General features: G+C 33.1%; 1 protein-coding gene across 5 annotated transcripts in view; it reads right to left on the reverse strand.

The window, feature by feature from the left end:
* The window catches only part of gprs (speckle type BTB/POZ protein), a 134,877-nt gene that overhangs the window by 87,089 nt on the left and 33,914 nt on the right, over positions 1 to 13,874 (reverse strand). For all 5 annotated transcript variants that reach the window (XM_072526775.1, XM_072526774.1, XM_072526773.1 and 2 more), the window contains exons 2-3: positions 9,923 to 10,153; positions 4,902 to 5,012 (exon numbers count right to left, since the gene is read on the reverse strand). In XM_072526775.1, coding sequence (XP_072382876.1) covers positions 4,902 to 5,012; positions 9,923 to 10,153 — 342 coding nt within the window. The remainder of the gene's footprint in view (positions 1 to 4,901; positions 5,013 to 9,922; positions 10,154 to 13,874) is intronic.

Below are 13,874 nucleotides of genomic sequence, written 5' to 3' on the forward strand. Positions count from 1 at the left end.
TTTCATCGTCTTCATCGTATTCCTCTTCATATGTTGTTGTAATAGTGTTTGCTAATTGCGGTCTTGTTTCAGTCAGAAGTTCTGAATAATGCTAAATCCAAGATTCTCAAGTTTTCAGGTATTTTACCGTTTTCCATACTTCTTTGGATCTTGTTGACCCTATATATTTGTTAAGCTTTTCACAGTTACTTTTCCAGGAAACAAAAAATTTATTAAAATCCTTTATAAAAGGTATATAATCAAAAAACCCAATCGGGCTATATCATAAAGAAAAAACGTTTTCGGAATCCATATTCCATCATCAGTATCCTAAAAAGTATATAACCACTTTAGTTAAAAAGAACGTGAAATTTATATTTTGACCAAGATTAATACAAAATGTGGTTAATACTTACTAGGTGTAGATGTTTTGAGCCACAAATATCTGGGTAAAAACCCGTTAAAAGTTATAGGTTAAAATTTATTTTACAGTATTCGATCTTATATATTAAGATGTTAAACTTACCATTGGATTTGATAACATGGCAACATACAACTCTACATGAAGTTGCTGGTCCTGAGACAAAGTGTCTACGAGGACTTGATGATAGTAACTGATTGAAATGACAATATTGACATATTAGGACGGAAGTCCGAACAAAGCAGTCAGTGTAACTTAATGTTTTGTAATATTACATATTACAAAACCACGTTTCAACCATCAATTTTCTGTTCGTCTCATATAGTTGTTAACACACAAAAACAACTAACCAACTTTATCCATTAACACATATTCAGTTATTTATGTTCATGAAAATTTTTATATTTACCAGGTCCCAAATGTTGTTTTTTAACATACAGGGCCTTCTATGCTTAAGTTATAAGTTAAATACTACATGAATATTACATTACAAAAGTATCTTATTTTATTTACTAGCACTTTTAAATATATTATTCCCTATTTCTCCCATCAACAATAAAGTTTCAAAAATCCAACTTCCACAAATGTCTATTTTGCATTTTCCAGGTACCAAATGTTGCAAAACATAAAGGGCCTTTTATTAGAATCTTTATTTTACACCACTTTATTTAGACTTATGTATAGTTGGTTGCCTATCAGTACCCGTAAAATTTTTCACCACAATTCATTTCATACATGAATCAATAAAACAATTTCCTCCATGTTCTTAACATAAATTTCAGGACAAATTTACAATTTAAAACTACAACATTGATGGTTGCTAGTGTTATATTATTTTAATTTTAATTTTAACTAATTTAATTTTTAAATATTGCTGGCTTCTGTCATATTTAGACAAATACATTAAGTTACACTGACTGCTTTGTTCGGACTTCCGTCCTAATATGTCAATATTGTCATTTCAATCAGTTGCTATCATCAAGTCCTCGTAGACACTTTGTCTCAGGACCAGCAACTTCATGTAGAATAGTATGTTGCCATGTTATCAAATCCACTGGTAACTTTAACATCTTAATATATAAGATCGAATAATGTAAACTTAATTTTAACCTATAACTTTTAACGGGTTTTTACCCATTATATAAATATCACGTTCTTTTTAACTAAAGTGGTTATATACTTTTTAGGACACTGATGATGGAATATGGATTCCGAAAACGTTTTGCCTTAATAATATAGCCCGATTGGGTTTTTTAATTAGATACCCTTTATAAAGGATTTTAATAAATTTTTTGTGATACATGGTATACAGCCAGCTACAGGAACTTAGTTTCCTTGTGGATACCCAGGAAACATTTTTTGGTTTAGTCACTAGACTTTTTATTTCTCTGTTTGACCTTGCGTATGTTCGTCTATCATCTGGGTCATTTATTTGCAGCCACTTTTGATATGCTTGTGTCTTGTTGTGTACTGCATTAGTGATATCATTTGTCCACCACAATGAAGTATCCTTTGTGTTATTTTCCGCAATACTTATATACTACTGATATATGGATTGTATAATTCGTCAATCCTTCCACCAATTCAATTTTTTACAATTATCATCTAATTAACATTATATATAGTACCAACTCTCTTACTTAATTTAGGTTATAGTTGTTTGCTTGATTGTTTCAATTTGATTTTATTCTTTGTATTATGTATTTATTCTTTGTTTCATGTTGTTGTTCTTTTACCTCTTAGTTTTTGTTAAAAACAAACAAAGACCTATGTACTAATTCCTGATAATAAGGCACATATTTTAAGCGTCGAAACATTGGCTACCTTTTCATCATTTGAATTAGTTCATATTTAAAATTATTTTGAAAAGATAGAATGATCAAAATAACCAACTTTTTAAAATTGTGTTTTAATTCAATATGAATCAGTCAAAGCAATTGGGTACGATGTTATGAAAAATATGTGCAGAATAAGGTGCGATTTCATTTCAGTTAACAGGAAATTCAATAAAAAATATCATAAATAATTAATAAGAAACAAGCTTGAGTTAAGTTTTAATGCTATCTCTTAAATTCAGTTTTTTATATTTTAATTATTAGTATTAATACTGTTTATTTTTATAACTAATTATTGTTAATAATATTTAATACTGTCAAAAAATGAGCACTTAAAAATACGTTACATAAAACTGAAACTAAGAAAAGCTCTACTGCAGGCAAGATACTGGAAAACGTTGGACAGGATATTTGTTGGTGTTTACCTCTTGGATAGGAGCCAGCTGCTGGGTGAAGCCTCTCTAGTTATATAACATACATGTAGTCATATTCTATGCTCATCTCTCTATAGGCTATATTAAATCTGTACATATTTTTTGCAACCAAATATTAGAAAATTCAAAATTTGTAGTTTATATCTGTTAAAAAATATTATAGAATAAAATCTACACGTCAATTATTAATTTATTTAAAATTGTGTAAACATACGGTCAGGGATAACTCATTTTAATAGTATTCTTCCAGCTGCTTTTGTCAAATGCTTAACTGTACAAAAAGCATTTAGAGATTTCTTTAATTAACCATAGCAGATTATTCTATTATCCAAAGTCAATCTTTGTATAGAGACCACACATTATTTCTTATATTTTTCCATATCCTTAACAGTAATAATGAAATATTGATCTCATTTGACTAAGTTATGTTTTTCTTTTTGTGATTTTATACTTTCTACCGCAAAATGTCTTGTTTTAAAAATATCTCTTGCGAATGATGATAAAATATTGGTCTAAAGAAAGTGATCGAAATAGATAATTATAAACTTAAGCTATAATTATTATGAGTCCGGTTCTGTAAATTGTACTAGTTCAACGTGTTAATTTCGGAGAGTAAACTTAAAATTTTGGCTGATCTCGACTATAATTTGCGTACAAGTTGTCCAAAGTGTAGTTAATAAGGATTTTTAAGGAAGTAAGTAAAAAAATCGGAAATCTTTTTTAGAAAATATTAGTAAATTAGCAATTTAGCGTTTTCAAGCACCATAAAGTCACAAAGACTAAACTGGCTTGGTCACCTAAAAATAATGCCAGATAATCGAGCTGTGAAAGTAGTCCAGAGATGGAAGCCCCAAGGAAACAGAACAAGAGGAAGGCCCCGTAAAAGATGGATAGGCGACGTAGAAAGGGATCTTAAAACCACGAACATCAGGCAGTGGCGAAAAGGAATCACTAACAGGAGATTTTTACTGTCATCGTGGCATGTGTTTGTCGTTTTAAAGACGAATTACATGCTATGATTTTTTCTGACCGATATTCTCAGGTTAAAGTTGATTTCATGTAATCGAATGAACTATCTTACAAGTAAAGCCGTCCTAGGAACGCAACTCAACAATATTGGCAATATCACTTTAAAGTCATCTACTTTAAAATGTATAAGGTATGTCTGAATTGTCAATATAAATGAGTCAGATAAAATTAAATTATTAGAAGAATTTTTCACCAAGTAACAAACAAACAAAATTTGTTTAATTTACTAACGTTTATATTTTGAGAACGATTTCCGAAGTGGAAATTGAAACGTCAATAAACATACTTTAACCATTAATTGTAGCTTATTCCCATTTAAATAGTAATTACTTTAACATGCCACAAGAAAATAGCTTCAGAACAGTTTCAACTATCCATTGATAACAAGCTACTAATTTACAAATAAATACTAAGATCGGTATAACTATACGACGCATAGATCTAAAGAGGCGCCAGTAAAAAAAACAATAAAGTAATACAAAGGTTTCAGAATAGGGTAATAAGGAGTACCATTGATGCTCAATGGTACGTAAAAAACATCTGTATCCACTGAGATCTGAAAATGGAGACAGTGGAACAAATAAAAGCCAAATGTGCCAGCAGACATGAACAACGTTTACTTCAACATGTAAACATCTTTAGAGATTTACGACAGATTAATACGAGATTAATATACCTGTGTAAAGTGTAAATATTACTGTAAGTAAGTTAGTATCTATAGAAACATTACTCAATGAAACTATTATTCTTAAAAAGACAACTGTAACAATTTAGGTTAGAATAAAACTGCTCATAGGGTACAAAGTATCCTTAGCTTGTTCGTACAAAATAAAAAAAAACTATTATTAACATCTTTTTCTAGTATTTATTGTTTAATTCGACGTTCTTATCAAATCTGACTGGTGTTATTGTAACAGTTGCATTTCCATACATTTCTTTCCGACTACGCGCTGTCAAATCCTTGCAGGCTTCATATTATTATCCCACCTTCTATATGGCTTTCTTTTTAGTCTCATCTAACTGTTTTTATTCGATAGATATAGTTGTTAAGAATTATGATTTTTTCAATTTTCTCCACCATAACAGGGTTCTTCTTTAAAGATTGAATATTATATGTAAATATCCCGATGCAATGTTTAAAATAGTTACTACGATTACTCTTGGTTGCAAAAAATGTATTATTAAAAACTTAACAGTACTTACTTGTTGGGTAGCATTTTGTAGATTGAGCAGAGGTTCAGAAGATCTTTTCAAAAATAGGCGGAGTTTGTTTTCTCTTGGTGGAGGATCCTTCTTACGTTGTGGACTAGGGGCCTAAAGAAAGGATACAATAAAAATCACATATTAAAAAAAAAGAAAAGCATCGAAATATGTAGGACAACAGAAAATACTATAAATAATATTTTTAATATAGAAGTTAAAGACATAATATTGTTACGATGGTTCCATAAGATCTATATTTCATGTAGAAAAGGTCTCTTGGCACACAAGAAGAAAAATTAAAACTAGAATTTTGTAGACATCGTCGAAATGTCTGGAAATGTCTCGTAAGGTTTAAAACGTCGGAAAATGTATATAAACAGGATAAGTTGTAGTAGTAATCGAATGTTTGAAGTTCTCTCATTCAATTAGAGTTGTTAACAAATATTGTAATATTGTTTGCTGTTGTAAAGTGTAAAATTGCTAACAGCGATAAGATAAAAGAGATATTAAGTAAATAGTAATAGTTAATACAAGATCTACCGAATCTGATAAAGAAATTGATACGTCTGGACACCACGCATCGTTTTTAAAAATAAAAAGAAAAAAAGGAGAAGAGGAAAGGCGAAGAAGAAGCGTAGACAAGAAGAGGAAGAGAAAAAAGAGGAGAGCCGTAGAAAAGTAGAGGGGGAAATCATAAATGGTTTATCTCAAATTCACGAAAATTTGAAATTCGAGGTAAGCCAAATTAATAGTAGAATAGACAAATTAGAAGAACAACAGAACAATATAAAAACCGATTTAAAAACAAAACAGACAAATAACAAAACTATTTATAAAATTAAACAGAACAACAACAAAACGATTTAAAATATAATTAAGAAAGACAAATAGTTGAGTTAGAAAGAAAAATTAGTATCCAAGATTCCGTATCTAATATTGTTTCAGTAACTAATGTCTAATCTGAACAAACAGCCCCATAATCTTTCATAGTTAAACCAGGTACAATTAAAACCATCAAAATTTTAAAACAAGCCACCTTCTGTTGTCAAACAACAAGGAATACTAATCGTTTTTAATTCGAAGCTGCATCTAGAGTAAAGTGGCTGGACTGAAAAAGAAATGGCAGGTTCTGTGGTAGCGTTTCGAGGACAGGCAGCAATCGTCTTGGAATTTCTTTCCCAGGATGCACCTAGTTATACCTCTCTTGTTTAAGATTTAGAGGCAAAGATATGACCAGCAGCATCTAAAGCAGGTTTCCACAGTCAGTTGAACGTTTGGTATTAAAAACATAACAAAGCCTGACAGAATTTGAAGCTGTTAATAAAAGATTATCGCATTTGGCGTACCTCCAGACACCTAAAAATTTTCTAAAATAAATTGATATACAGGCATTCTCATAGATGTATTACAGGATGTTCGAAAAGCGGCGAAAATTATTTCCAAATCTCGCCCAAAAATATAAGATTTCGAGAAAATGAAATTACTACTGCAGATTACCAACAACCTATTTTATGCCAAATTTTAGGCATACTGCAAAAAACTTCAACTGAAAACTTAATAAAACCAGAAGATGTTTTAATTACGAAAGACTAGAATATTTACAAAATAATTGCAGAAGCCGATCCTAGACAAGGAATGAAAAATCAAAGAATGAGTCAGAAAGTCTCCTAGATCGACATCCAGAAGTCCTTTACAAAGTCCGACTAGAAATTATAGCATATATAGGTCTCTAAAAAATCGATTTCTCACAACAGACTATATATATATATATATATTCAAACAATGGCGATATTCTTTCTAGGCGACTCTGTTTGAAACAAGAATGCCAGGCTGTAAAAGACTCGAAGAAAAAGAGAATGTAACGGAAGAAGTAAGTCTCCAGATGACCACCGTTAAACAGAAATAAGACAATGATCAGACTTTTCTAAAAGGCCATAAAAATGGGTCAAATGAAAGATAATGACTTAAAAATCATACGACAATGGCTTGAAAATGGAGTAACACCTATTGGGCAGGAAATAACCAAATATGGTGAAATTAGTAAGGCGTACTGGGCTTAATAGGAATCTCTGTATCTTTCCAATGGTCTATTATATCAGAACTAAAAAAATCCTGATGGAGTACGTACAGTTTAACAACTGGTACTGCCAAATCACACATTAAAAGTGAGTTGCAAGAAATTCATAGCAATCTTTCTGGAGGACATTTTGGAGTTAAAGAACATTGAGACAGAGTTTGGGACAGATTTTACCATATCAATTGTCGCTGAGATGTAGAAAATTGGAAGAAATGCGATTTATTTAAGGCAGAAACGGTCCTAGATCAAAAAGTTGTAATACAATGGCACAATATCTTTCCGAAGAGCCTTTTGAACGACTTGCACAAAAAAAATTAATGTGTTTAATTAGTATTGTGATAACGATATACAAGGTAAAGTAATGAAATCGACAGGTTAAAATAAACGTATTTTCAACTGAAATTTTGGTCAATTCCCATGAGAGATAGTTAATAATATTAAAATGTCACAAGGCAACAGTTTTACAACAATATTAAATATATAAAAATCTCTATAGCATAGTAACAAACACAAACCCTACTGAGCGAATTCGACTTGCCTGAGACGTCTCGATATAAAACTACCAGATACCTTCCCAATCAGTATTAAAACTCTCAACGTGTATGATTATTATTAGTCATTAAGTGCTATGAGCATTAAAAAAATTCTACAGGTACAGCACAGTATTATAGAGGATTAGGTGCTGCATTCATGATGATGATGACCAACGTTTTAAGCTTGTTTAGGCTCTGTGCCTCGTCAAGGGTGATATTTATTGTTGGATAAACGTGAATCTGCATGTTGCCGCTCTCCGGGACAAGTTGAGGCTGTAAAGCAGAAGTGTCAGAAGGATGCCACTGCCACTAAGTACAAGTTCCATTGCGAAAAACGGTTCTTTTCAGATTATTGTCCTTTTTGTTTTGTTCGGTTTAAACGCGTGGAGGATAGCTTGGCTGTGTCCTCGCCTAGGATCAGGTATCGTTGTGCAATGTGATTGGGAAACCACAGAAAACCGATTTCCCCCTGTCCTTGTAATTTTGAATGCGAGTCTTAAGGGGTGTACAGAGTGCTCTCTTCTTGGTGTGTGGATGTGCAAATTTGTGTAGTTAGTTATTGGTCGTGTGTTGTTTGCTTGGTACCTTTTGGTGTTTATATATTTATGATTTGTGAGCTTGGTGGAGGTAAAGTGTGTATAGGGGTAATTGATAAGTGTATGTATGAATGATGAATGTGTGTGGGTAAAGGATAAGTTTATATATGAATAGTGAATGTGTGTCTTGTGTTGTGTATTTATGTGCGGAGTTGGGTGAAAGTTTGGTTTATGGAATTATTGTAGCAGGAGGTTGATATCGCGTTCCCATACAATGTAATGGACATTTGATTTAGGTAACGGATTGTGTTACTCCTTTTTTAAAGATATTAAAAAAGATAATGGACGTGAAGTGGATTAGGGATTTTATGTCCGAGAATAGGTCGTATGAGGAAATTTGTTTAGGAGTGTGTACGAGTTGTGTTTGTTTTGTGTTTCTTGGTTGGATTCTTCGGTGTGGGCATTTTTTGTGAAAATGCCTAGTGGCCTCCATTACAGTTGTGACATTTGGGATCACCTATTGTGGGGCATGCAGAAGACCTGTATTGTTGTCCACAGAATGGGCAGAAAAATGATTTTTCGGGGCATTCGTTGCTGAGGTGTCTGCTTTTGCAACATTTCGAACAGTATTTTAGTCTAACCGGAACGGAATTTCTTGATCTTGGAACCTCGTATTCCAATCGTTCTCCCTCGATCTTAATACCGTTCAAGAGTGCATCAGCGAATTTAGTTTCAGCGTTTGTGCAAACTCTAATGAAAGAGGTGGGTTGGTTTGTAGAGCGGACAATTATACAAACTATTTTGGTGAATGGGAATTTGTTTTCGGATAGAGTATCCTCGATAATATTTTGGGATAATTTTTTGTCGACGCCGGCAATGATTAGATGAAAGACTTGTTGACCATTTTGAACGGGTTGCGGGTTAGGTGGGTTTTTGAATTTGAACCCTGAATATGGAGATAATGCTATCTCCGGTGACTTGTCGAAGTTTTGCAATAAGATCTCTGAGGTCTAGAAGTTTGGTAGTTCGTACGGAAGCTACCTTTTGGCTAGGGATCCAAGTTGGCTGCATCCATAACATCAAGCGATATATATCAATTTGGCCTCCTAACTTGTTCGCAATTTTCTCTGCTGAGCTCTACGCAGTGCTCAAAGCTATCCAATATATCAACTATAATAAAATTTCAAATTTTGTTACCCTAAGTAACCCATTAAGTGACCTTCAAACCTAAAATAGATCTATTTCAAAAGCCTCCTTGAGAAAATCTGAACTCATACAGTCTCAATAAAATTCTAAACGAATTAACTTTATATGAATACAATCCCACATTAGCATCGAAAGCTGACCAGTGCTCGAGTAAAATTGCTGTGTGTCGATATAAAATAACAGTGTCGAAATACCGTGAGTGTATGTTAAGAATCAAGTTTTGTGCAAGTGGAAAAAGAAGTAAAAGTCTTATCAACGCTTATCGAAGCAAATTAAAAATAACGTTACTGCTTGTAGACCTTAAACTCAAAAACAAAAGAGAACAATTGATAATAACTTAATTACAACTTTGATAACTCGACTAACTCATATTTATTTTCTAAAAGTGATCCACCTATATGTGAAACATGCAATCTACATGTTATTGTTAGACATTGTTTAATTGTATATCCTTGTTTTGCTAATAAATCTTATCGCATTTAACAGTCCTAACAGCATAAACAATTTATTAGACTCTAATTTTCCGACCGATAATATTGTAAATTGTTTGAAATCTACAGAAAAAATTGACAAAATATTAGTTAATATATAGTTTTGTCTACTTCAGTCGCCGCTATTAACCATTATGGTGAATGCGGCTGTTATTCTAAATAAAAAAAAAACATTTACTTGGTATAGCATTTTGTGGAAGACTCGGGATCTGGCAGCGAGGACAGCTTTCACAGCACAAACGGGTTCCCGGGTATCTCCGACGAGGAAGGTGACGTCACAAAGTTCCGGCATGGACGCCAGGAACTTCATGTCTTCGGCTAGACCTGTTTTATTTTCAAAGGTGCTGAGGTCGGGTTCGGCTTCCGCCATTACTATGTAGTTTATAGGTATAAGAAGGTTGTCCGGCATCTGAAATAAATTAAGAAGTTATTAGAAAGTTCTATAAAATAAAATAAAAATGGTAAAATAAAATACTTTTCAAGAAATAGATCTACAAAAATTACAAAACCGTTGAGTTATAAACTTTTCCTCCCTATTAACTCCTTCAATGCTGAGAAATAATTGTCGTCATATTCCAAAGCAATTTTTCCAAATTAAAAATCCAACAGTAGACCGGGATCATATTGAAGTGGACTAAAACTAATTAAAGATTATCAGTTACAGAGTTGTAACTTTATACCAACGCGAAATCATTAGTCTTTTCTTTAATTTCAAAAAAATGTATGTACAACATCCGCGATAATAATAGCTAACTCATCTGTTGAGGGTAACAATGATCGGATTCTTTTAAATATTTAAATAGAAGAAAGATTTTATATATAGTATATGCGTAATATAGTTTTTTATATATTGATATAACGTCCAATGCTAAATATAGGCCTCCCGCAGTTGTCTCCAGTACTCACGATCTTGTGCCTTGTAAATCCAGTCTGTTGTAACTCTATGTATATCATCCATTCAACGTGTCGAAGATATATATGCCTGAAATCTAGGACCATAATTCATCATGGGTTTAGTCCATCTAGCGCCATTTTATCTTGCTACGCATCTAGCCCAGTTCCATTTCATAGGTGCTATCCTCTCCATAGCACAGTACTATGTCACCGTATGGCACCATATGCAGAACGGATAGTAGGAAAATACCAGGCTGGTTTCAGAAGTAATAAATCGACAATTCATCAGATTGCAACCTTGAAACAAATTTTGGAAAAAACACTGGAACATGGCATTGATTCTCATCACATATTTATAGACTACAAAGCAGCCGACGACTCTGTGAATAGAAGAGAAATGTTCAAAGCAATGAAAGAGCTAGAAATACCAAATCAGTTGGTAAATTTAACAAAACTAACTCTTAAAAAAGTTGAATGTAGAGTACGAATTCAGGGGAACTATCTGAACCTTTTAAAACAAATAACGGGCTGCGCCAGGGAGACTATATCTCCTGTATATTGTTCAATCTGGCTCTGGAAAAAGTAATACGTATGCCACAAATCACAACCACTGGTTCAATATAATAAATCAGTGCAAGTCCTGGCCTATGCTGATGATATCAATATTGTTGGGAGAACGGAAAACGCTGTATATCTGTACAAAAGCGTTCGCTCTTGTACATCTGTACAAGAGCTAACACCAACAAAACGAAGTATATAAAAATAAGTACCGTAGAGATAAACCGCAGAATTTAAACAAATGCTATTTTGGGCTCAATATCCTCCTTAAATCCACTATTATATTATCGAGAAATACAAAAATAAAACTCTCCAAAACAGTCCTAACATATGGTCTAGAGGCCTGGACTCTAACAAAAAGTAATGAAAACATGTCAGAATGTTTCAAAAGAAAAGTACTAAGGCGAATCTATGGAGCAATGACAATGGAGTGTGGAGAAGACGATACAACTTCGAACTTTATAGAATATAACAGGAACCTGATATCGTAAAACATATTAAGGTAGTACGTCTGAGGTGGATAGGGCATGTAATGCGGATGGAACAAAATGATCTAGCTAGAAAAACGCTCCTTGATAGACCCATTGGTCAGAGAAGAAGAGGAAGACTCAGAACAAGATTCCTTGATAACGTCGATGAAGACATGAGAAATATGGGAATAGGTGCTTGGCGGAGAAAGGCGACGGATAGGGACGACCGGAGAGAAATTCTTGAGAAGACTAGGACCCACGCAGGGTTGTAAAGCCAGAATGATGATGATCATCTCCACAGTATTTTAATAGCTATTCTAGCTTTTATAATGACGTTTAGAACTCTACATCGACCCAATACCAACAATTCCATGCCACGCTGAGTCACTCCAATTTTTTCTATAGATTTTTTAGTGAGCATTAAAGTTTATGCATCATAAATAAATACTGGGAAAACAAAACGTTCAAAAACCTTACGTTTCAGATATATCGGTATATTGGTTTTAAGTACCGTATTTCTTAATCTTTCGAAAGCCGTGCATGCTACTTTTATTCTTGCCTAAATATTTATAAGAGATTACTTTAATGTACGTAACAACTCTCGGTCTTCTTTGAGACTATCTAGAATCATCACGATATCGTCAGTGCAGCGTAAGAGCTTTTATTAACGTCAACGATCAACAGTCCAATTTTGAGACCGCTTCGTTAGTCGTTACACAGAGTCTTTTAGGTTTATATGAATGTTTGTTCACTTAAACAATTGTGTGGTCGAAAATTGACCTGTGTTGTGGGATAAAACCATGGACAGCTATAAAATAGGCAGCTCAATTTTGCAGCATGGAGAGAAGTTTGCAGCATGGAGAGATGTTTGTTTCAGGCAAAGAAGTTACAAAAAAGTGTAGCAATGCAAGAGATAACCGGATGAGATTTGCGAAGAAACTGAAGAAGATGAAGTCGGGTTCGGAAGCAAAGACTACCTCAAAATATAAATTTTTTGAGCAAATGCAATTTCTCCATAAAATTGTAAGTCATAGACCGACTGAAGCGAACATGCCACATACTGAATCCTCCGAAAAACCTCTTGCGACAACAGGCTTTACTTAGACGACAACATGATATAACATATATTGCGTGCACTTACTTTGGAACTGACGATATTTCGGAGATTTTATACTTCTAACGGACGCATATCCTTTGAAGTTTATGAACTGTCGACACGTGTACCCGTTTAGCATCGGCCAGTTATCCGTTAAAAAAACGTTCGTCAATAAGAGCTCTAAGTGGTTTAGTCTTTCACCATTGATATTGATTTCAATATTCTACCAATTAAGTTTCTTAAACATATATTACAACAACATTATAAACAGTTTTGCACAGAATCCACAGTAGTCCACAAATATTAACACCAGCTATTTGTTACATCCCACTGTTTTTTCTGTGTTTGTATAACTATTTATAATAATTATAATATAACTTTATATAGAGATAATAAATAATATAACCGAATCTGAAACATTTTTACTTTTTAGGTTAATAGTAATCTAGTTTGGGAGTTAATCGTCTTCTTGGTACCTTTATGAATAAATTGTACAGGAAGGAGAGAGTCGTTGGTGGGCTCTTTTCTTTTCTTGTTGTCTACTTGGTCTAATAGTATATAAGGTTACGCCTCCTTCCCATCTCCCTCAAGCTTTTCCTTAAAATGTTCTGTTCATGTTATTTCTCTCACTACTCAGTATAGGTAAAAAATTCAATCAAACAGGAAATACTCCCTAATTTACTTCTTGTTAACAGCCCATATTTTCTTATATTTTTCAGCTCTATATTAACTACACCTAAACCATTCTTTACGAAGAGAAATTCACAGCAAGCAATAACAACTCCCTTTGTCATTTACATCATTTTGAAAATTTTCAAAAGCACAATCATAGATTTCTGCCGTTAAACTTTCACAGTTTACAAACTGATCTATTTTTAGTCGTCCAAACACGTATCAATGTTCTATATCAATACCAAACTATTTTTATTAATCATACAACTACCGGAAGTTCTCGAACAATATTCTTATACAGCTGTCCAGCTAAGATATATTTGTACTACCTGCTTTGTTGTCTATGCATATTAACTGTGTCTTCAAATAATTACAACAGAATTTTATTTTTTTGTCATAAAGGTAGACAACTTTTTTTTTATTTACATTTACGTGCTCGG

This window comes from Diabrotica undecimpunctata, chromosome 3, assembly GCF_040954645.1.
Source record: "Diabrotica undecimpunctata isolate CICGRU chromosome 3, icDiaUnde3, whole genome shotgun sequence".
Taxonomy (NCBI): Eukaryota; Metazoa; Arthropoda; class Insecta; order Coleoptera; family Chrysomelidae; genus Diabrotica; species Diabrotica undecimpunctata.